At 37.7% G+C, this 26,017-nt stretch overlaps 1 protein-coding gene across 2 annotated transcripts in view; it reads left to right on the top strand.

Annotated features, from left to right (window-relative positions):
- GRM1 (glutamate metabotropic receptor 1) overlaps positions 1-26,017 on the top strand; it is a 442,031-nt gene that overhangs the window by 298,013 nt on the left and 118,001 nt on the right. For both annotated transcript variants that reach the window (XM_008006735.3, XM_038002286.2), the window contains exon 4: positions 4,947-5,182. In XM_008006735.3, the coding sequence (XP_008004926.2) occupies positions 4,947-5,182 (236 nt within the window). The remainder of the gene's footprint in view (positions 1-4,946; positions 5,183-26,017) is intronic.

Here is a 26,017-nt window from a genome sequence, read left to right on the forward strand (position 1 = left end):
TTTCTTCAGCCTTTGTGAATGTGATTAACATTGTAAATAATAGAATTTCATGTTTGTTTACATATGTTTAAAAATATCATTTGATTATAGTTTCCATCTTTTCCTGATTATATTGTAATCTCTGGAATATTTTAAAGAATTATAATTTTATTATCAGGTACACACAATTACTTGAACTCATAACACAAATAAAATTGCTTTAGTACCTAGACTGTAATTATTTTAATTGAATGAAAATAGGTTTTTTAAAAATGTTTTTGCACATTTAAAAATACTATTGTATTTCTGTTTTTTACTGTCAGTTTGCTAATTAAATTAGTTTAACTGGTATAATGCAAAAGTAACATTCATACAGCCCCTGTCAAATTATAATTGGTGGAAGCAGAAATAGTGTTTTCCTGTTGTTAATATTAGAATGTATAAGGTAGAAGAAATCTTCTAATTATTCAGGTTTGAAATGTGAAATTTTATAGGCTGATTGGAAAATAGCCTCATGAAGAATTGCTGTATAAAAATATTGAGGGGGCATAGGAAATAAGAATTCTTGTATGTTAATGAGAAATACTGAAGACATACAGCTTTCTGTTAAACAGTTCACAATATATAGTTTTATTTCCAGACCCCAGCTAGAAAAAAGAACTCATAACTGAGAAGCAGATGGAGCAGCAGAAGCTGCTAGAGGCAGTGAATGTGCTTCACAGAAAGTCCAGTGCTGTCTGAGGCTGGGTCACTACCTAGCACAGCAGGATTCACTCCAGACACTTGGAGAGTGACCAAGTACCTGCAGGTCATCTCAGGGCAAGCATAGCCTAGTTTACACCCTGCCACCACCATCTAAGAAAGATCCTCTACCAGGAATCAGCTATGCTGCTGGCTCGCTGTTTTAAAGTGTACTTCAGAGAAAATTCATCAAAACGATAACCTCACACAGAATCCCAATGCAACAAAATAGCAAAAACCCTTTAAAATTTTCTGAAAATGCATTTGACAGGTCATACAAAGATGAAACACTTTGAAAGCATAAAAACAGAGAATTGCTTTAGAGATGTTTTCCAGTGACTTTTTTTTTGTGATAGCATTCTCTAACACCTTACCTGTGATAGATTTAAGATATCATACAAACCTTTAGCGATTAAGTCTTTAAAACATATCCACCAAGTAATCTCACTTGAATATTTTCCTTGTATCCTGGTTCTCCTTGATTTTATGACCTCTTAGATTGAACACCAACTCTAACTTCTGAAAGAGGAGGCACCTATAGTGAGGGTGAAGGTCTTCAACTAGTGGTTAAGGAGACTTAGAATTCCAGACCACTAAACCATGTGACTTAAAATTTCTACATATTCACAAAGTTTTCATGCTATAAAAAGCCCTTCAGGCCGGGCGCGGTGGCTCAAGCCTGTAATCCCAGCACTTTGGGAGGCCGAGACGGGCGGATCACGAGGTCAGGAGATCAAGACCATCCTGGCTAATCCGGTGAAACCCCGTCTCTACTAAAAAATACAAAAATCTAGCCGGGCGAGGTGGCGGGCGCCTGTAGTCCCAGCTACTCGGGAGGCTGAGGCAGGAGAATGGCGTGAACCCGGGAGGCGGAGCTTGCAGTGAGCTGAGATCCGGCCACTGCACTCCAGCCTGGGCGACAGAGCGAAACTCCGCCTCAAAAAAAAAAAAAAAAAAAAAAAAGCCCTTCAATGCTGGTGGGTTCAAAGGCAGGAAGTCACACTTTTCCCTCCTTCTAGAATTGACGCAAAGCATTTGCCTTTACAAACTAAGCTGTTAATATGCTTTAAAAATGCACATAAACATCACAGCAAATTCATTTTGTACACATTTTTATGATGATGACTTTCTTGTATAGACTGTAAACAAAACAAATTTCACATATTATTAAACCTTGGGGAGAAACACACTTCAACCCTAACCTTCATGTCAAAAAGCAGTTAATTTTTTCAAGTTATAAGTCATTTCGATTTTTAAATATTTACCCTTAGACAGAATTTCTTCAAAGTCTAACTGGTCTTATTTTTGTCCTCGTTTGTGTCATGAACTATAGCTCAAATCTTCAAATTGCTGTAGATGTAGTTAAGATGTAAATATAAATACATTTAAATGTAAATAATTAAACCGGTTTGAGCCTTTCTGAGCAGACCAAACATATGAAAAAATGAATGAGTCAGTCTTTTTAAAATCAATTTGACTGGCCATCATATTCAGCCATGGTAAGCAGAGGACTCACCAGAACAATAGGCAGGTCATTTACCATGAGGGAGGAGAGCAGAATGACCTGAGTGAGTAATAGGCTTACAGCACTTTGAGGACTTCCCGTGGGCTTCAGACTAACAGTATCTAGGCTGGGATTTATGTGCCCACCCCCATCTCACGCCATACTTCTTTCTATTCTCTAACTATGCTAACTCTTTCTAAATTCCTTAAATGTGCCAAGCTCTGTCTTGTATGTTAATCTGCCAGGAACCTTCTATACTAAACCTTCCCTTCTCCTCACCTGACTAAAGCTGACTCCTCCTTTGGGTCTCAGCTCAGCCATCACCTTCTGAAAGAAGCCATCTCTAATTACCTGTATCCCCCACTGCCTCACACACACAGGCTTGCATGCACATACAAAAGCATGCACACGTGTCATATCTACACACTAGATTAAGTTAAACCCCCAAGCTATCTCTCCCCATGATACTGTTCGCCTTTTTTTTTTTTTTTTTTTTTTTTTTTTTTTTTTTTTTTTGAGACAAGGTCTTCCTCTGTTGCCCAGTGGCAAGATCATGGCTCACTGCAGTCTCAGCTTCCTGGGCTCACAGAATCCTCCCACCTCAACCTCCCAAATAGCTGGGACTACATGTGTGGACCACCATATCCAGATTTATTATTATTATTATCATTTTGTAGAGATGGGGTTTTTCTATGTTGCCCAGACTGTTTTCAAATTCCTGAGCTCAAGCAATCTGCCTGCCTTGGCCTCCCAAAGTCCTAAGATTACAGGCACTTCTCTTTCTTTAGCCTCATAGAGTTTGCAATTCTTGTTTAGTGTCTGTTTTCCCCACAAGGCTGTAGCACCATGGGGGCAGAGGATAATGAGTCTTATTCTCAGTTGAATTCATAGCAGAACATCTGACACACAGTAACTGCTAGGAACACAGAGAAAGAAGAAAAGAAGAAAGGAAAAAAAGAAAGAAGGAAAGAAGGAAGGAAGGAAGGAAGGAAGGAAGGAAGGAAGGAAGGAAGGAAGGAAGGAAGAAAGGAAGGATCTATACAAAATTGTAGAGTCTCTATCCTAGTGGATTTGGAAGCATATAAAAAAGACATTCTCTGGTGTAACTGGCTAGACTCTACTGTACCTCAAAGTCCCTTTAGTTCTGGGTCAGGTTAAGTCATCTATACCTTCAACAACCCTTGATCTGTTGAAAATGCAGCTCATGTGTGGGTCAATGGGAAGATTCTAGAGAGGAACTGCACTGCTTAGCTCAGCTAAGTGAAGAGCACATTTATCTCAGTTGATCTCAGGTAGCCAAGGGTGAGATAGGGGCACCGATGTTTGCCCAGTCCCTTCTCTGTGAGAAACAAGCAGTAAAATGCTTTCTTTGGCAGAGACTGCATCTTTATATTCCACAAACTTCAGGGCACCACTCTGTGCAGAGAAGAATAAATCCATCCCCTGAACAAGACAGCCTTAATATTCTCTTTAGCTTGACTAAACTTTAGACACGATTTTTCCTGAATACAGGCCCCTGACGTCCCTTTTCTAAGAGCATTTATTTTGGAAAACCCAAAACTGTAAATTCTTTCTCTGCCTTGTTGAGATGTAGATCGTCTAGTTTCTTGCTAATTTCAGAAACCAGGGATGTCTTACTGAACGACAAGGACCTGACAGCCATCCCTTTAAATGTAATCATCAAGAATAGTGGTAAACCCCTCACTTCCAGTTTCAGTGGGACTGTAGGAATCTAATGTGCCAATTAGCAAACACAGATGCCTAATCACATGGGCCAACCTCATGCCAGTGGCCCTCCAGTACTTTTCCACTAGCTCACCCAGTACTTAAAAACCTTCCCATCTTTTATTTTAGCAGAGTTGGGTTCAGTATCTCTCATATTTTGTAATAGTTTTGAACAGAGTCTTTTCTGCGTGTTTGACTTTGTCTGGTGCAATTTGTCTTTGATACTCTCATAGGCCTGGCTCACATGTGTGCTTGAATTAAACTGGGGCTACATCACTCCTGGTAGATAGGAATGTTCTAGAAGGTGATTACCTTTCAAAAATTCTATCTCACTGAATACAATGTCAGTGAGTTCCCATTTAGTGAGAAGGATAATTCTTTTTATAATTTGAGGTGATATTGTTTAATGATGCTATTTTGAAGTAACATTAAACAAATGAAAATATCTGGCTACTTCTATGGGAGGCAGATTTGAATGATGTCCCAGGAGGATAAACTGTGGTTGGCATGTTTCAGAGCTATATCAGTTTTCTGCTCCATAAAGTGGAGCTCATGTAGTGGTCATGATTGCAATGTTGAAACCTTATTGAGCTCTTATTTTGAAGGTCAGCCTCTGAGGTGCCTAGATTTTATTTTCTTCTGGTTTGGAGAGTGGCTGATAGCCTTTTTGGCTGAACATCTTCCCTCTCAGTAAAAGTGAAGAGCACAGAATCTGATGACTAGTGTACTCATTGAACTTTAATTGTCAGTATCGCTGTCATCATCTCATCACCACTTTCACAATTGTGAAAAACAAAAAAACAAACAGGATATTACGCCTTTAAAACTTTCTACTCTCTACCAAAAAAAAAAAAAAAAAAAAAAATAGTTGTGTAGTAATGCTGGCTTAAAACAGACTGTAGCCTTTGCTGGATTGCTTCATTCATATATAACCCTGAGCTCTATTTGTGAGATGTTTGTCTTTCTCTCTCCCTACCCCAATCCCTGCATTTTTTAGTGATGGATGGGCAGACAGAGATGAAGTCATTGAAGGTTATGAGGTGGAAGCCAACGGGGGAATCACGATAAAGCTGCAGTCTCCAGAGGTCAGGTCATTCGATGATTATTTCCTGAAACTGAGGCTGGACACTAACACGAGGAATCCCTGGTTCCCTGAGTTCTGGCAACATCGGTTCCAGTGCCGCCTTCCAGGACACCTTCTGGAAAATCCCAACTTTAAACGAATCTGCACAGGTAACTTGTGTTCACAAAATAACAACTCAAAGGTTTGGTCATCTCTTCTAGATTTATTGCAGCTTGTTGAATGAGAATAGAAGGTGCCAGGGCTAGAGCTCCAAATACAAAATTGCCATCTGTGTTTATAAAATGCTAGAATGAGGAGGAAGTGTGTATTACCCCAGGGATTCATGGAAATCTGGAAAGACAACTTTGGTCTCTGTTGGAGCAAGTGATAAGAGATAATAGAAGTAAAGGAAAAGCAAACTGAGGAGTCAGGTATCTAGTATTTAAGCCAGAGGGAAGAGATTTTTATGATAAACATGTTTAGGAGAGCTTAGCCGTAGATGTAAGTCAGCAGTACTGGTTAGATCCTCTTTTTTCCTCTGTGGCTTGTTTAGATACGGAAGTAAGGAGACGATGAGGTAATGTGACCCTAAGCCACACCATCAACAAGGGTTTTGTGGGCACAGGAGCCAAGAAACTGCACTCTGATCTTTCAGTCAGAACAATGGTTCACAGCTGGACAGACGAGCACCATGCACTACGCACTGATGCCATGCCGAGAAACAGCAGCACGTTGTTCCAAGTCCTTTAGGGGTGTGGTGAAATCCACAGGATGTCATCCTTGCAACCCCTAGTACTTCCATACCCAGATTCTGAAGACTGTAACTTTTATGAGTATTATTATTATTGCATAGGAGCATTACTGTCCCCTTTCCTTTTTCAGTATTTTCTAGGCTGCCAAGATAAATCATCTATGTCCTTTCGTAATGCCATTCAAAGCAAGTTGTTCTTACTGGGTCGATAGCATAGAATAATGGAGCACTCATGATAATGGGTGATGGAATCTACCCATGACCTAATTTGTGTTGTAGAACAGTGGTGTGACATGGATATCCTGTATGTAGGCTGAGCAGACATTATTTATAAAGGCATAGAATCATGTCACACCCATGTATAAACCACTGTATATAGCAATAAAATGGATAGAGAAACATATAACCCATGATTCTTGACCTAGAGAGGCTTGCCATCTCTTTGGGCAAATCAAAACAGTTCACATACATGAAATAGATAAATAACAATAGAGGACAATGAGTTTTTATAGGGGATGGTAAGAATATGGCTAACTACATAAAATATTTCTATTTTCAATAGTATTCATAGTTTGATGTTAGAAAATGCTTTCAGATACCAATATATGTAAATGCATCGATGTATATTTGACTTCATAAGGTTCAGCAGAGCTCATTGGGAAATTGCCTGGTATGAATCTATTTTCAAATAAGGAAGTTTCAATCTTTTAGAACTTCCTCAGTTTGGCTTCTAGGGAGGCCGAGAAAGGCAGGAGAAAGGGGAGACATTGCTAATCAGTAACCCACCTCTGCCACCTAGGTATTTCTACTTTCTCTGAAATAATAGACATCTCCTTTCTCTGAAATAATAGACACACCAAGAATAAGGATTCTAATGAACCAATAAATCATCCAGGACAGTCTCCTTATTTGCAAAACAGAGGTGATGAGGGTGAACAGGGGAAACAGTTTCCCTAGGCTCATAAGGTTAATGGCGGCAAAAAAAAAAAAAAAAAAAAGAGACAACCCACACCCCCCAGAACCATAGTGCCTGCTTTTAGACTTAGCATTTGGCAATATATTATCTCTCATTGCTTTCTAATTGTTTCCTAAGAAATGTTTGCCATCTTCAACTGTAGTCAAAGCAGCCTTACTTTCTTCATAGAACCCTATACAACACTGATCTCTGGGAACTCAGTCAATTCTTGTTAGCTAACTGATCAGTTAATTTACATTTTCATTCAGGGTAGGGAGTTTTGCTGAAGGGTCCAAGGAGAAGAGCAGTGAGGAGCCTACTGAATACACAGGGGAGGGTGGTGAATCGGGCAAGGCAGTGGCAAACAGAGTGAAGAGAAGTGGTTTGATGCTGAAGACATGTTAAGTGAAAGTTGAGTTTTTTTGACAGAATTGTCAAGAATAACTGTAATCTGAGCAATTGGAAAGATAGTGTCACCATTGACTGAGACAGAGGAAGACTTCAGGAAAAAAAGATTAGGGAAAGTCCAAGAGGCTGATTTTGGATAAATTAAGTTTGAGATATCTGATGGTGGTCCAACTATAGATGTCATTTTGTCATTGTGTTTTAATAGTAAAATTCAGGATACTACTTATTATACATGCTTGGATCATTTACATAAGGATTTCTAGGAAGATATTTTGTTACCTGAGCTCTCGAAACAAGCTAAAACTCTGCAACCAGTTACACTAGTATTTTGGGTTTTCAATTGTGACAGTACATAAAATGTTAAGGTTAAAGCTTAAACTGGGTTAGTACTCAAAGCAAGAAATAACAATTTACAAATCTTGTTTTATTCTTATGCTGTGCTTGAACCTCAAAGCTATGTTTAAGAGCTTCTTATGTGATTACAATCTTTATGAAATATGTTTATATTTGCATTTTATTCTGGAGTCAAGTTCAGCAAATATTTCTCTCTTTTTTTAGGTCTAAGGAAGATAGGAGGTTTATTTAACTTTTCAATTTGAAATTAATTCTTGAAACTTATTTATCTTTTCTGCAGCAAAATTCTTATAATTTTATCTTTATCAGTGTTTATCTATATTATCTATAATGTATACATTCATGTATACCTACCTTGTTCAGTTTTAATCTCTGTATTTCTGTGAAATTGGCTTCAGTGTTATTGAAGAACAATAAACTTTCACTTCATGTATTATTCTTATCCATTTGAGATCCTTAAATATCAAATGAATTCCATAATCTTCTAATGAATATGCAGACACATTTATGAAAATTAGTGTGAGGAAGTAGAATTAACCTTTCCATTCTATTGATAGCTACTGTTTCTGTCACTCATTTTTACTTCTTCTAATTGGGTCACTTCTAGTGGTTTGGAAAGTTTTGATATTGCCATTAGTTTCCATAGAAACCATTATTGAACTTAATCCCAGATGTCACTATTTAGATAAAGAGTTTATGGGCACTAGAATGCCAGTTTGGATGTTAATGGTCCTGAGCCCAGACTGAGTAGTTTAGGAATCACTGTGGCTAATTTAAAAGTATTTCATGTAAAGTACACATCACTGCTTAATTAGTTGAATATATCGAGGTATTGGAGCTGTGTTAGAAAAGCAATAACTGAAACATCAAAGCATAACTTCTAAAAAATTAATCATTGTAGGACAGTGGAAAGAGGTGTAAAGTAAATCAGAGTCACTCTCTTCCAGTAAATGTCTTAGCTGCTTGAAAGATTTGTATCATGTTTGCAATGGCATAGTGCTTTTTCATTCTCAATGAGACTCATTAGAAAGATTCCATAGAAGCTGATAGGGTGTAACATTTTGAAGCACTATCACTGGGTCCAGTACCAGTTCAGTTATGTATCAGCCGCATGACTTGCATGACCTCACTTAACCTCCGAACCTCAGTTTTGGTAACATGACAATATTCACCTCACATAGAACTCTGCATGAATTGAATGAAATAACACAAATGAACTACTTTACAATAAAATAATACAAGTGAAATACTTTACAAACTGAAAATACTTAGCATAAATGTAAAATGTTACTACTAGTGTCATGTCTTATTAGAAAAGAGGTCATGACATAGATTATTTCATAAAAATTATATATTTTGTAACTGTAAGTTTAATTTAACTACATCCCAGGATGTGGAAACTAGAAAAAAACAAGACAACAATCTTTAATCAATCACCCTTACACAGTTAGTGTCAATATAGATATTTTCTCTTATATATTTCCATGCAATCTTTTATAATTTTTTTCTGATGATAAAAATAATACATACTTAATTTGCTATTGCATGCACTTGGAAATATACAGAAGCATTAGAAAGCTGAAGAGAATTAAGAATTTGCTCTTATCTAAACATTATTAGTCACTGTTAAATTTTTGGTATGTTTTCATCTCTCTATATATAGTTTTAAATTGTGTATTAATATTATTTTATATATTGCTGTATTAAAAATGTTTTATACATTGATACATTTCTCTTTGTCGTTAAATTCTTTTATTCTTAATGACTGCTTAACATTTTGCATTCAGATAAGCTATAATTTAGGCATTTCATTCTTTCTATTTAGGCTGTTTTTGGTTATTGACAATTTTTTAAAATGTTGAAAATTTTTCATTCTAACTTTCTTTTTTTACATTTCAGGTAATTTTCTTAAGTTGTATTTCTATAAGTTAAATTTCTAGAAATTTAATCAAAAGATATAAACATTTCTGGCTGGGTGTGGTGGCTCATGCCTGTAATCTCAGCGCTTTGGGAGGCTAAACTGGGCAGATGACTTGAGGTCAGGAGTTCGAGACCAGCCTGGCCAACATGGTGAAACCCCATCTCTATTAAAATACACAAATTAGCCAGGATGGTGGCAGGCACTTGTAATCCCTGTTACTTGGGAGGCTGAGGCAGGAGAATCATTTGAGCCTGGGAGGCAGAGGTTGCAGTATGCCGAGAACGCGCCACTGCACTCCAGCCTGAGTGACAGAGCAAGACTCCATCTCAAAAAAAAAAAAAAAAAAAAAAAAAAAAAGATATGAACATTTTCAAGCTTTTGAAAAGGAGTTCCAAAATGCAAATCCTACAAAAGCTGCTTGAAACTCTATGCATTCTTTTCCATTTTGTTTTGCATAATTATCATCACAGTGTGCATACAATTCTGTATCTTATTTCACTTAAGATTATATTTTACATAGTTTTGATGTTGCTGCATGGTCTTTATAACCACCATTTTAATAGCTCCGTAATATTCTAACCAGTTAAAATACTATAACTACTAGCCATTCTTATGTTGTCAGACATTTAGACGAGTTTTAATTTTCCTTCTTACATAAAAATAAAAAAACACTGAATATGGTACACAGATTTTTCACAGTTGTTGTTGTTACTGCTTTTGGATTGTTCCTTTACAGTAGATTCCTAAATATAATTATTAGTAATAACTTGATAAATTTGGGATCACTTGAAAATATATACTGCATTTTCTTACAGTATGGCAATATTTGCATATTTAATATTTGCTGCGGCTAGCAGTATATTAACTGTACGAGTTCATGGGTTTATTCAGTCCTTATCAGCCTTTTTCACAGCTCAGTGAAGTTATAGCCATTATTTTACTTTCTCTCCACATTCTTTGTACCAGTTGAGAGCAGATGGACACAATGCCTTTTCAAATTAGTCTATATTACATTTGGCTATTTTACAAGATATAATGAAAGAATTTGGCTGGTATCTGTAATTCTCACCAACAGCTCAGGACCGGTAAGATGATAGCTAGTCTAATGAAAACATTTTAAGACTTTCAAGCAAGGGGACTCTTACTCCAGTAGTTTGGAGGCTGCCATTCACAATTTTAGACTGATACTGATTTCCATAATATATTTGCCTTATTAGGTTTCAAATTGTATGAACTCCACTTAGAATTAACTTATTTTGTAAGTCCAGATAAGATCGGTCCATTACAGTTTGATCCAGATTAAGATGTTCCATAAACTGAGATGGGTTCCAATTTATTTCAGCCCATTGGGTCCTTTGGTAATAACGTCTCTTTGTCTCAGGAAGTTTGACCCAAATGTCAATACGCACTCCTGAAGAATATCATTTGCTTTCAACCCAGAAGTTGGTATTATTAGTTGGGGTTTGTGGACGACATCACGTTTCTTCACCCCTTTTTGTATCCATGCTTTTTGAAATATGGCTTTGTAACTTGTCTCCTCAAGAGGTAGAGTTTTGTTCCCTACCTGTTGAATCTGAGTTGACCTTACCATTTATTAACTCCAAGTTTAGGCCTTAAGAGACTTGACCTATTCTCATTTTCTTTCCTGGAACCTTACCTTAGCCGTATGAATAAGCCTGAATTTATCTGGTAGAAGATGAGAAATAACATGGATCAGAAACAGGAAGACCTCTCAATTGAGAATGTCCTAGATCAGCCAGTCCCTGGCCAACCCACCACCTGACAGTTGACACATGAGTGAGCCAAGCTGAGATGAATTATGTCCAACTCAGAGCAGCAGAACTTCCTAGTTGACTCCAGATTCATGAGCTAAATAATTATTGTTTTAAACCACTAAGCCCTGGGATGGTTTGTTATGCAGCTTTTTTTTTTTTTGTGGCAATTGATAACTGATAAAGGTATTCATAGCTTTATAATCCATGGAGCAATAGTTGGTTTAATTATATTATGGAAACATAATTCCTCAACCCAATAGTAGAATGCTCAGTCTTTTCCCGTCATATGAAGAATGGTGCAATATTGCACCCAGGATCTCGTCAAGCAAAGCCAAAAAGTTTTATAGCTCCTGCAATCAAAAGAATTTTAACCACCCCCCTCCCCGATCCAAGGCAGTTAAACTATTCTACTTGGGAAATCTGCTATGCATACAGGAAGTGCTGAAAAAATGGGGTACAGTTATAACTGAGTCAAACAAATACTCTCAAAATAAAGCAGTCATAAGTTCTCATACAGTACTCTTATAAGTTGCTTTATGGAAATAGCTTTTACAAGTCTTAAATGTGTTTATATATTTTAGTTGGAAGAATGAAAATAAACTGACTGTGTGTCTCATCTGGACATTATAATTTCTCAGACACATCTTATTATCACACAGATGAAGCTCTAAAAGTAACCATTCAATGGGTGCAATATTGGCCTGCCTATCTCTGATTGGCACTGCAAAATGTGTTAGCCACTAGCCACATGTGTCTATTTGTATTTAAATTTAAATCAGTGAAATTACATGGAATGAAACCTTCAGTTCCTCAGTTTCACTAACCGCAGTTCATATATCAATAGCCACGTGTGGTTGGTGACTACCATATTGGACAGCACAGATACAGAAAACTTCTACTATTGCAGAAAGATCTATTGAACAGTTCTGCTCTAGACTTTCCTAACTCCACAAGTACTAGTTTGATTGCTTCTGTAGTATTTGGATATAATTCACAAGTTAGTGATTTGAGACCGATCAACTTGTTGATTATCCTGACCAATTAAAACAGCTGGAAGTTGACTCACTCTTTGGTATGAGCCAAGGCTGCCAGTTTGCTTGGTAATTTCTACAGATCTGATGCCTAACCCAGGGTGGACTGGTTCCCACACAGACCAGGCATGTCTTAACTAGCCTAGTTAGGTTTTTAATCCATGTCATTTTTAATATTGGATTTAATTAGAGAAACAGGCACATATTCTGTCATCCAAAAACTATAAAGATTGATGCAGGGGCATGAGTTATTCGTTCTTTTACTTTACATTAATCCTGATTTGTTTCCCAAAAAACTCAAATAATTTTTAGTAGCAGATACAGACTTGAAAGTATCTGAGGCATCTAACGCCATTGAGAGATGGAACAGTTACTATTTTATCTTCCATATGCAAGTGAATTTTATTTTTACTATGCCTGTAAACCTGTTACCTAGAGATTGATCTAAGTTTCATGTACTTTAGTTATTACTAGAATTTGGTTAAAACTATTAATAAATTCTTTAATTAGATCGTTTTTCTTCTAATTGAATAATGTATGTGTTTCTGAAGTTGAATGCTCTGTCATGTGGTTCAGCTTGCCTTCTGAACAAGTTTGAAGTGAGTGTTTTCAATGATTAAAATGTATGTTCATAAAGATTTCACCCTGGATGAGTAGTGGTTAGTATCTATTTAGATTTTTTCTATGGCATTTCTCCATGTCCTCTACAGGCGTCGCTTCTCATCAGGAGAATAGCTTTGTGTTTCATGCCTTGTACACATTTGCTCCCGGGAAAATTCATATAAAGTCATATTTTCAGTGATGATAAAAAGTAACAGTTGTTCAGGATGGATGTGACCCAATATACTTGGGGTCTGGCCCATTTACTCTTTTTCTCCTTTTTTATAGTTTTATTAAGGTATAATAGATACATTACACATATTTAAAATGCACAATTTGATCAATTTTGATGTATGTATATGCCCAAGAAACATTTACTGCAATTAAGATACTGAACATATTACTTCTCAAATTCCTTTGTGCCTCATTGAAAATCCCTCTCTTCTACCCCTCTTCATCCCATCCCCAGGTGGTCACTTATTGATTTTCTGACACTATATTTTATTCGTAATTTCTATACTTTAATATAAATTGAATGTTTATAAAAGAGTACATTATAAATTCTTTTCTGCCTGCCTTCTTTTACTCAGCACAATTATTTTGATATTCATTATTACATTGTATTAATTCCTTTTTTTTTTTTTTTTTTTTTTTGTAGACAGTCTCGTTCTGTCACCCTGTCTGGAATGCAGTGGCTGGATCTTGGCTCACTGCAATCTCTACCTCCCAGATTCAAGCGATTCTTTTGCCTCAGTCTCCCAAGTCACTGAGATTACAGGCATGTGCTACCATGCCAAATTAATTTTTTTTTTTTTTTGTATTTTTAGTAGAGGGGGTTCCACTGTGTTGGTTGGGCTGATCTCGAACTCCTGACCTCAAGTGATCCACCTGCCTTGGTCTCCCAAAGTGTTGGAACAACACTTAACTCCTTTTAATTGATGGGTAGTGTTCCATTATTTGTATATATAATAATTTGTTTATTTATTTACCTGGTAATGAGCATTTGAGTTGTTTCCAGGTTTTAGTTGTTTCAAATAAAACTGTTATGAATATCTTTATACAAATCTTTGCATAAACATGTTCTTTCATTTTTCTTTGGTCAATTCCTAGGAGTGTAATGACTGCATCATGTGGTAAGCGTGTGTTTAACTTCTTTTAATTCACCTGTTAGTCCTAGTCACTATGGTGATATATGATTGGGAAAATAGCATCATAAAGGGATTGAACACTGAGAAGATAAATGGCTTGTTAAAGTTCAAAAACCAGTGAAACTTCTGAACTGCTTCTTGAAAAGTGTATTCCATCATTCCATTATTTTTTTTATTTGCAGGTGGCAGTTAAAGTGAAGGGGATATTTGATGTCCGTATTATGAGCCAAATCTTGGGTCATAATAGCTGCTAAACATGATTTCTTATTAGCTCGTATGGAATCAAGTTTGTCGTATTTCCGAACAATTTCCTGAGTATGTTCTCTAGTGATAAACTCTTCAGTGACTGCTTTTTCTGAAAACTAACCTCTTACCCAAATTTAAAATATTCATTTTTACCCTAATGACTGGAGGTTGCCTTGTATAATCAGCCCACCAGTTATATTTGTGGTATAGTTTCTATGTCTCCAGGCCACAGTAATGTACTGGGGAGTTATATTTTATATCCAAGAGCTATTTGTCAAACCTCACACCAATGAGCTGTGTGAGGCCAGGAGTTCAAGACCAGCCTGGGCAATATTGCAAGACTGTGTCTCTACAATAGCTGGGCATGGTGACATGCACCTGTAGTCCTAGTTACTTGGGAGGTTGAGGTGGGAGGACCACTTGAGTCCAGGATATCAAGGCTGCAGCGAGCTATGATTGTGGCACTGCACTCCAGCCTGGGCAACAGAGTGAGAATCTGTCTCTTAAAAAATAAAAATAAAAAAGAAATGCCAGTGAATTGAATCCATAGAGATGTAAATAGACCTGGACCGAATATTCCAGTCAGCTTAATACTATTATGCAATCCATTTGGCTAAATTAATAGCTTACGACTTTGAATGATGTAAATAAGAATCTGGTCCTTCAGAGTTGTAGTTCTCAAGCATGGCTTATTAAGACCATCGGGAAAGCATTTACACAAAACTTTCCTATATTAATCTGGGTCCTACACCATACAAATGGAATCAGAATCTTTGGAGTGAGGCCAAGCATTTATTTTAAGGACAAGAAGAAATTCACACTTAAAATTTATGAGCCATTTAAATTTTCAAAATTCAGAACCATCTGTCCCCGTCCAAGTTGAGAGCCTGCTAAGGTTTTGGTCCTGGCTGTGGCATCTGATATAGCTAATGAGATTTTAGTAATTCCTAATCTGAATCAGTCTCTTTTGTTTGTTTTATTTATTTATTGGTAGGCTTGTTTTTGCATTTGAAGTATTGGCATTCCGAAACCTGTAAGTCATAACCAAACACTGTGCGCCTCCCTGTCCAGATTGGTTAATTCTTAGATGTATTAATTTTGTATTGCTGTCATAACAAATTACCGAAGACTCAGTGTCTTGAAGCAATACAAATTTATTACCTTACAATTCTGTAGGTTAGAAGCCTATGACCTAACTTCTAAGTCCCTGACAAGAGTCTCCCTGGGGTAACATTAGAGGATCAGCAGGCCTGCATTCCTTATAAAGGCCCTAGGAGAGAGTGTTCGTTTGCTTTTTCTAACTTTTAGAGGCCATTCACATGTCTTGGCTCATGGCCCCCTTCCTTCATATCCAAAGCCAGGAACATTACATCTATCTGACTTTTATTCCTCGACCACACCTCTCTCTGGCCATGACCAGGGAAATTTCTCCACTGTTAAGGATTCATGTGATTGAGACCCAGGTAACCCAGGCTAATCTCTCCATCTCAAGAGAAGATTAGTCACATTCTCAAAGTCTCTTTTACCATGAAAATGAGTTTATTCACAAGCTCAGTGATTAGGACGTGGGCATCTTTGTGGGACTGTCATGTTGTCTACCATACTAGGTGTCAAGACAGCACGGCATTAGTCTCTCTAAGTCCCTACCGGTGGCTTCTTCAGTGCCTTCTACTGCTGCAGCCTGATTCTGTTGGATATAACTCTTTGGAAACAGATTTTAAAAGTCATTTGTGTTGTGTTCCTGTGAAAGGTAAAACATCCAGGCAGTTGACGACATACACTTCTTGCATCCAGTCTCAGGGAAGTCTCTTATTTTGCATCATCATCCTCCTTGGCCTCCTCTGATGGAGCATGCTCTTCTGATTGGGGACTGTCTTTTTGAGAGCCTGGGGACTGTCTTTCTGAGGGCCAGGAGGCTGCCTTCCTCTGCTACCTGACCCTAAAATGTTGAAGGCCCAAGGTCCATTTCAGATATCTGATGCTCATAGTCTCTTTTAGTCTAGGCTGCCAGCTTTTTAATTTTTCTAAGAAAAATCTTATTATAAATGTAGTTTCCTTTTTAACTAGTTTATCAGGCACAACCTGCATTAATAGCCATGCCTGCAATTCTTGTTAGCCAAGCCTCGCCTTCCAGACTTACTTTTAGGTACATTGAACGTAACAGACTCCTAGTGAAAAGCCACAGTCTTAGTCTCTTGTTTCTTAGCCATTTCCTTCGTCTGAAAGATTTATGTGTGCCAAATTATTATTTTCAGAGATTTTTAACAAAGGAATGTGAGTCTTGATATGGTTCTTGCCATTAATCTGAGTTTTCCTGGGTCTTTTATGGTACAGAGACCTTGTCAGCTTGCTCTTTAAGAGTTGGAAATACAAATCCATTTCACTTTTGTCTTGGTACATTTAATTTTTCTACCTCCTTGCCTAAACATGTAAGCTCAGTTGACAAAACTGCTGCCTTCCAAGTTATTGCAGGTGACAATATTAATGAGTGTTTTGCTATTGCATAATAATGGAATAATTATGTCCTTTTAGACCCTGGTCACAGTTTCTTGCAAATTGCTTTCTGTATCTATATGCCTTGTATTTTATGTTTCATTGTTGGTTTTGTTGCTGTTACAGCAATCCCCCTACTTTTAGGTACCAATTTCTGCATTAGTCAGGATAGGCTGGGATATACTGTGACAACAAATTAAAAATAGTTTAATGTCTTATCACAATAAATAATTACTTCTCATTCATGCAACATGTTCATTATATGTTAGTTAAAACTCCCTTCTGTTTTCTGGAAGCCAAACTATAGAACAGCTTCTATCTGGAACATTGATAGCTGCAGCATAAAGAACCAAACATAGCCAATGTGAACTTAGTTTAAAGCTTCCACTAAAAGTTATAGGTGTCACTTCCACTCACATTTCATTGACCAAAGCAAGTTTTATAGTCAAGCCAAATATCAATGGAGAGAGGAAATATAATCCTATCTCAGGGGAAGGGTGCCTAATATTTGGGGGTAATCTTCAATCTATCGAACAAATAAACCAGACTTAGTACTACAACCATTTATTCATAAGAGGGCAAACCTTATGGTTAGAATCTTGAAAATTTTAAACTTTTAACAAAATTATACTTTAATTTTTGGGATACATGTGCAGAATGCACAGGTTTGTTACGTAGATATACATGTGCCATGGTGGTTTGCTGGACTTATCAACCCATCATCTACATTAGGTATTTCTCCTAATGCTATTACTCTCCTAACCCCCCATCCCCCTGACAGGCCCCAGTGTGTGATGGTCGCCTCCCTGTGTCCATGTATTCTCATTGTTCAACTCCCACTTATGACTGAGAACATGCAGTGTCTGGTTTTCTGTTCCTGTGTTAGTTTGCTGAGAATGATGGTTTCCAGCTTCATCCATGTCCCCGCAAAGGACATGAACTCATCCTCTTTATGGCTGCATAGTATTCCATTAAGTATATGTGCCACATTTTCTTTATCCAGTCTGCCATTGATGGGCATTTGTGCTGGTTCCAAGTCTTTGCTATTGTGAAAAGTGCTGCAATAAACATACGTGTGCATGTGTCTTTAAGGTAAAATGATTTATAATCCTTTGGGTATATACCCAGTAATGGGATTGCTGGGTCAAATGTTATTTCTGGTTCAAGGTCCTTGAGGAATCACCACACTGTCTTTCACTACGGTTGAAATAATTTATACTCTCATATTTATTCTCCACATATATGTGGAAATATATCCATGTTTATTCTCCACATATATGTGGAGAAATATGTAAAAGCATTTCTATTTCTCCACATCCTCTTTAGCATCTGTTGTTTCCTGACTTTATAATGATCACCATTCTAAATGGTGTGAGATGGTATCTCATTGTGGTTTTGATTTGCATTTCTCTAATGGCCAGTGATAATGAGCTTTTTTTCATGTTTGTTGGATGCATAAATGTCTTCTTTTGAGAAGTGTCTGTTTATAGCCTTCACCCACTTTTTGTTGGTTTTTTTTTTCTTGTAAATTTGTTTAAGTTCCTTTTGATTCTGGATATTAACGCATTGTCAGATGGATAGATTGCAAAAATTTTCTCCCATTCTCTAGGTTGCCTGTTCACTCTGATGAATAGTTTCTTTTGTGTGCAGAAGGTCTTTAGTTTAATTAGATCCCATTTGTCAATTTTGGCTTTTGTTGCCATTGCTTTTAGTGTTTTACTCGTAATATCTTTGCCCATGCCTATGTTCTGAATGATATTGCCTAGGTTTTCTTCTAGGGTTTTTATGACTTCAGGTCTTACGTTTAGAGTCTTTGATCCATCTTAAGTTAATTTTTGTATAAGATGTAAGGAAGGGATCCAGTTTTCCCAACACCATTTCTTAAATGGGGAATCCTTTCCTCATTGCTTGTTTTTGTCAGGTTTGTCAAAGATCAGATGGTTGTACATGTGTTGCACATTATTGCTGAGGCCTCTGTTCTGTTCCATTGGTCAACATATCTGTTTTAGTACCAGTACCATGCTGTTTTGGGTACTGTTGACTTGTAGTATAGCTTGAAGTCAGGTAGCGTGATGCCTCCGGCTTTGTTCTTTTTGCTTAGGATTGTCTTGGCTATACAGGCTCTTTGTTGGTTCCATATGAAATTTAAAGTAGTTTTTTCTAATTCAGTGAAAAAAGCTAGTGGTAGCTTGATGGGGAGAGCATTGAATCTATAAATTACTTTAGGCAGTATGGCCATTTTCACTATATTGATTCTTCTTATCCCTGAGCATAGAATGTTTTTCTATTTGTGTCCTCTCTTATTTCCTTGAGCCGTGGTTTGTAGTTCTCCTTGAAGAAGTCCTTCATATCTCTTGTAAGTTGTATTCCTAGGTATTTTATTCTCTTTGTAGAAATTGTGAATGGGAGTTCACTCATGATTTGGCTCTCTGTTTGTCTATTAATGGTGTATAGTAATGCTTGTGATTTTTACACATTGATTTTGTATCCTGAGACTTTGCTGAAGTTGCTTATGAGCTCACAGAGTTTTTGGGCTGAGATGATGGAGTTTTCTAAATATACAATCATGTCATTTGCAAACAGAGACAATTTGACTTCCTTTTCTCCTATTTGAATATCCTTTATTTCTTTCTCTTGCCTGATTGCCCTGGCCAGAACTTCCAATACTATGTGGAATAGGAGTGGTGAGAGAGGGCATTCTTATCTTGCGCCAGTTTTCAAAGGGAGTGCTTCCAGCTATTGCCCATTCAGTATGATATTGCCTGTGGGTTTGACATAAATAGCTCTTATTGTTTTGAGATAAATTCCATCAGTACCTACCTTATTGTGAGTTTTTAGCGTGAAGGCATGTTTAATTTTATCAAAGGCCTTTTCTACATCTATTGAGATAATCATGTGGTTTTTACCATTGGTTCTGTTTCTGTGATGGATTACATTTGTTGATTTGTGTATGTTGAACCAGCCTTGCATCACAGGGATGAAGCCGACTTGATCATTCTGGATAAGCTTTTTGATGTGCTGCTGGATTCGATTTGCCAGTTTTTTAATTGAGAATTTTCGCATCGATGTTCATCAGGGATATGGGCCCGAAATTTTCTTTTTTTTGTTGTGTTTCTGCCAGGTTTTGGTATCAGGATGATGCTGACCTCATAAAAGGAGTTAGGGAAGAGTCCCTCTTTTTCTATTGTTTGGATATTTTCAGAAGAAATGTTAGCAGCAACTCTTTGTACCTCTGGTAAAATTCGGCTGTGAATCTGTCTGGTCCTGGGCTTCTTTTTGGTTGGTAGGCTATTAATTACTATCTCAATTTCAGAACTTGTTATTGTTCTATTCAGAAGTTCAACTTCTTCCTGGTTCGGTCTTGGGAGGGTGTATGTGTCCAGGAATTTATCCATTTCTTCTAGATTTTCTAGTTTATTTGCATAGAGGTGTCTATAGTAGTCTCTGATGGTAGTTTGTATTTCTGTGGGATCAGTGATTATATCCCCTTTCTCATATTTTATTGTGTCTATTTGATTCTTCTCTCTTTTCTTCTTTATTAGTCTGGCTAGCAGTCTATTTGGTTAATCTTTTCAAAAAAGCACCTCTTGAATTCACTGATGTTTTTGAAGGGATTTTCACGTTTCTATCTCCTTCAGTTCTACTCTGATCTTAGTTATTTCTTGTCTTTGGCTAGCTTTTGAAATTTTTGCTCTTGCTTCTTTAGTTCTTTTAATTGTGATGTTAGGGAATTGATTGTAGATCTTTCCCTCTTTTTCATGTGCATATTTAGTGCTATAAATTTCCCTCTAAACACTGCTTTAGCTGTGTCCCAGATGTTCTGGTACGTTATGCCTTTGTTCTCATTGGTTTCAAAGAACTTATTTCTGCCTTAGTTTCGTTATATACCCAGTAGTCATTCAGGAGCAGGTTGTTCAGTTTCCATGTAGTTGTGTGGTTTTGGGTGAGTTTTTAAATCCTGAATTCTAATTTGACTGCACTGTAGTCTGTGAAACTGTTTGTTTTGATTTCTGTACTTTTGCATTTGCTGAGGACTATTTTATTTCCAATTATGTGGTCAATTTTAGAATAAGTGTGATGTGGTGCTGAGAAGAATATATATTCTGTTGATTTGGGGTGGAGATTTCTGTGGATGGCTGTTAGGTCCACTTGGTCCAGAGCTGAGTTCAAGTCCTGAATGTCCTGGTTACTTTTCTGTCTTGTTGATCTGTCTAATATTGACAGTGGGGTGTTAAATCTCCCACTATTATTATGTGGAAGTCTAAGTCTCTTTGTAGGTCTCTAAGAACTTGCTTTATGAATCTGGGTGCTCCTGTATTGGGTGCATATTTAGGATAGTTAGCTATTCTTGTTGCATTGATACCTTTACCAGTACTTAACGCCCTTCTTTGTCTTTTTTGATCTGTTTTGGTTTAAAGTCTGTTTTATCAGAGACTAGGATTGCAACCCTTGCTCTTTTATTGCTTTCCATTTGCTTGGTAAGTATTCCTCCATCTCTTTATTTTGAATGTATGTGTGTCTTTGCACATGAGAGGTGTCTGCTAAATACATCACACTGATGGGTCTTGACTCTTTATCCAATTTGCCAGTCTGTGTCTTTTAATTGGAACACTTTTGTTCCCTTGCTGGTGAGGAGCTGTGATCCTTTGGAGGAGAAGAGGCATTCTGGTTTTTTGAATTTTTGGCCTTTTTGCACTGTTTTTTCCTCATCTTTGTGGATTTATCTACCTTTGGTCTTTGATGCTGGTGACCTTCAGATGTGGTTTTGGTGTGGATGCTCTTTTTGTTGATATTGATGCTATTATTTTCTGTTTGTTAGTTTTCCTTCTAACAGTCAGGCCCCTCTGCTGCAGGTCTGCTGGAGTTTGCTGGAGGTCCACTCCAGACCCTGTTTTCCTGGATATTACCAGCAGAGGCTGCAGAACAGCAAAGATTGCTGCCTATTCCTTCCTCTGGAAGCTTCATCCCAGAGGGGCACCCACGAGATGCCAGCCAGAGCTCTCCTCTATGAGGTGTCTGTCGACCCCTGCTGGGAGGTGTCTCCCAGTCAGGAGACACGGGGGTCCGGGACCCACTTGAGGAGGCAGTCTGTCCCTTAGCAGAGGTCCAGTGCTGTGCTGAGAGTTCTGCTGCTCTCTTCAGAACTGGAAGGCAGGAGCGTTTAAGTCTGCTGAAGCTGCTCCCACAGGTGCCCCTTCCCCCAGGTGCTCTGTCCCAGGGAGATGGGAATTTTATCTATCAGCCCCTGACTGGGGCTGCTGCTTTGCTTTCAGAGATGCCCTGCCCAGAGAGGAGGACTCTAGAGAAGGAGTCTGGCTACAATGGCTTTGCAGAGCTGTGGTGTGCTCCACCCAGTTCGAACTTCCCAGCAGCTTTGTTTACAGTGTGAGGGGAAAACTGCCTACTCAAGCCCCAGTAATGGTGGACACCCCTCCACCCACCAAACTCCAGCATCCTAGGTCAACTTCAGCTGCTGTGCTGGCAGTGAGAATTTCAAGCCAGTGGATCTTAGCTTGCTGGGTTCCGTGGGGATCCCCTGAGCTAAACCAATTGGCTCCCTGGCTTCAGCCCCCTTTCCAGGGGAGTGAACAGTTCTCTCTTGCGGCATTCTGGGCACCACTGGGGTATGAAACAAAACAAAACAAAACAAAAAAACTCCTGCAGCTAGCTCAGTGTCTGCTCAAACAGCTGCCCAGTTGTGTGTTTGAATCCCAGGGCCCTGGTGGTATAGGCACCTGAGGGAATCTCCTACTCTGCTGGTTGCGAAGACAGCGGGAAAAGCGTAGTACCTGGGAGGGAGTGCACCGTCCCTCAGGGCACCATCCCTCACAGCCTCCCTTGGCTAGGGGAGGGAGTTCCCTGACCCCGTGCACTTCCTGGGTAAGACAATGCCCCACCCTGCTTCAACTCGCCCTCCGTGGGCTGCACCCCCTGTCTAACCAGTCCCAGTGAGATGAACCAGGTACCTCAGTTGGAAATGCAGAAGCCACCTGCCTTCTGTGTTGATCTTGCTGGGCGCTGCAGAGTTGCACAGTTCCCATTCGACCATCTTGCCAGCCACCTAAAATTTTAAACTTAATTAAAATTTTAACTGTCAAAATTACTGTGTTAAAATGCCTTGAGAAATTTTTTACCAAAGATGAAGAGAAATTTCCTCCTTCTCTACCAAGACTCCAGTAAATTAATTATAGGTACTTTATATTAAGGCAGTGAATGAAATATTCTGAGCTCCAAGACAGAGTGATATTTGTCAGAAGAACTTGTCAACAAAATAGCTTTATTTTCTAATCAAAGTAAGATTAAGCAATAATCAGGCATTACTGTCCTTAGTTTCATGTTTCCACTGGTGAAGTCTTCTTCTTTGTTTAAAGGTTTTGAGTAGGACTAGAGCTTATTTTCATCATAAAAGGGACAAAAAGAAAGGAGTTTATACATAGTCCACCCAATATAATGACCTTCTTTCTACAGGGGGATACCAGCTGACAGATCTATCCTGAGATAAGTGACACTGATGAGCAGTTGTAGAATTTCCTTTCTTGCATGGGTATGAGAAACCAATATAATCTTTTCTAACAACAGAGATTGTTCTTGCAAAAGAACAAGCATGTACAAATTATTATGATATAGTACAAAGATTGTTGAACACCTCAAGTCCATATTTCATCCATTTGAAAGGGATTTATTTACACCATACCCTAGAAATAAAATGGCCTCAGCCTGACTGTACCACGCTGTCTTAGTGACAGTTTTCCAAGTCTACATGTGCAGAGGTTAAGGAAACATTGTTATGTAGCAAACAGCTAAGAATCCCACATTCTCTGATCCAACGTTCCTCACAAAATTGTCCAAGGGTCCTTGGAACACTATTATTAGGCATTATACTTTTCAAATCCTTAAATTAATCTGTGAAGATTTCTGTCACATTTTAATTTATATCTTTTTATATATCACTGAAGCTGAATAATTTCTCAGCTTTTATAATTTTATCTTCTGTGAGTTTCTTTGCTTATGTCTTTTGTCAGAGTGCCTTTTCTTGAAATTAAAATTGGTTTTATTTTAAATTTCTTATTATAAAACATCTACCTCCTTATATTTAAACCCTTAAGTCATATAGAAAATTAGTTTTGGCCTTTAAGTTTTCAAAACCATGTCCTTAGTGCCAGGTTTGGTTTGTAAGTAAGAACACATTTAGTTATAAGAACATAAGTGTTGGACTCTAAAATGAGGTGAATAAGTCAGAGAAGTGGTCACAAGCCTACTGGAATTGACTTAATTGAAAATAAAAATAGAAACAAAAGTTAAATTATGTTTGAGGACATGCCTATAAATCACAGTTCTTCACAATAGCAACAACGTGAAATCAACCTAAATGCCCATTAAAGAGAGATTGTGTAAAGAAAATATGATACATATATACCATGGAATACTATGCAGCCATAAAAAAGAATAAGGTTATGGCCTTTGCAGGGACATGGATGGAGCTGGATGCCATTATCCTTAGCAAACTGACACGAGAATAGAAAACCAACTACCACATGTTCTCACTTATAAGTGGGAGCTAAATGGTGAGAACACATGGACACATAGAGGGGAACAACACACACTGGGGCCTTTTGAGGGGCAGAGAGTGAAAGGAGGGAGAGCGTCAGGGAAAATAACTAATGGGCACTAGACTTAATACCTGGGTGGTGAAATAATCTGTACAATAAACCCCCAGAACGCAAGTTTACTTATGTAAAAAACCTGCACTTTTACTCCTGAACTTAAAAGTTAAAAAAAAGTGATATGAATAAATAATAGTAAAATTAATAAGTAGAAAGCAAATCGAGATATATAGATACTGTGCAGCAATGTCCCAGTTACACGGCATAGCACACATTAGCTAACAACATTATGAAAAACTTTACTATGAATTTATTTATGATTTATTTATTTATTTATGATTTATTTATTTATTTATGAATAACTAAAAATTTATGTATTATGCCTGGCTGGATATGTTTTATGCATTAATACACAGCTGTTTTCCAAAATGTACTTAAGGCAGTATACAAAAATTCTGACAATATGACTGGGGGTTGTTGAGTGAACGGAAAATAAGAATACCAGGAAGTTAGTTGTGGTATAATATAAGGTGCCCAATATGTGCCTTCATTTTCTTTAAATGAAGTTTTAATTTCAGAAAAGTTTTAAAGATTTACAGGAAAATTGTGAAAATAGAATAAAGTCTCTATGTACTCCACAATCAGTTTCCCCCACTGGAATATGTAACATTAGTATGTTAGATTTATCACCATCAAAGAACCAGTTTTGATACATTATTATTAACTACAGTCCATCTGCTATTCATAGTTTCTTAATTTTTATCTAATGCCTTTTTTTCTGTCCCAGGATGCCATCCAAAGAATACCACTTTGCATTTAGTCATCATATCACCATAGGTCTCTTGACTGTGATTCTTAATGACTTTTTGAAATATGGAAACTTTGTATAATAAGTGTAAAGTAAAATCAGATAAATTCAAGGTTGCATTTAGAGACAAAATGGGTGTTATGAAATTATGTTTTGTGGCTAGAGATAGACAGCAAATATCACCTTGAACCCACAGTGTCCAAAAGAAACAAATATACCCACTGTTTACAATGCTTCACAGAAATGAAACTCTTCCTGATAGTGAGTCCTGAGATAACCTCCTTGTACAGCCTTCAATAAGAGACCACTTTGTAGTGTCCTAAGCATTTTCCTTAACATATTTTTATGAAAAGCAAAAAATGACTTGTAAAAGCTATTTCCTATAACATCTTTGAGGTCAGCCAAGGTCATGATGACTAAGTGCATTTCAGGTGTGGGGAGGAAGGATCACAGTGGAGTCAAGGCATGAAGCTATGCAAGTGCATCAGAGGGCTGGGAAACTTCCCTTAAATAATAGGCAGCTGATCCTATAGGGCTCTTCTCCAGGCTTCTGGAAACGACTATCCAACTCAGTCATCACCGTGTGTAGTTCACAATATACCCACCGAGTCCACCTCGCCCCCCACTTTCCTTAGTTTCTTCTTTGATGCAATACAAGCAAATGACTTTTAAACCTAGCTTTTTGAAGAGAGATTTCGATGGGGGATTTAGGGTCAGTGGACATCAGGTCAGGTAGTTGTTGAGGCTGGTGGGATTATAAGGGACTGTATTTCCACAGGCATGGATTTGAGGCACCCCGCAGATTGTAGAATAGCTCCCTGCTCTGTTTTTTCGTACATCACAGTTCATTTGGTCAGGGGCAGCTGCTCATAAAAATGAAACATATTTTCTTTAGCCACATCTGTCTATAG

The sequence above is a fragment of the Chlorocebus sabaeus genome, chromosome 13, assembly GCF_047675955.1.
Source record: "Chlorocebus sabaeus isolate Y175 chromosome 13, mChlSab1.0.hap1, whole genome shotgun sequence".
Taxonomy (NCBI): Eukaryota; Metazoa; Chordata; class Mammalia; order Primates; family Cercopithecidae; genus Chlorocebus; species Chlorocebus sabaeus.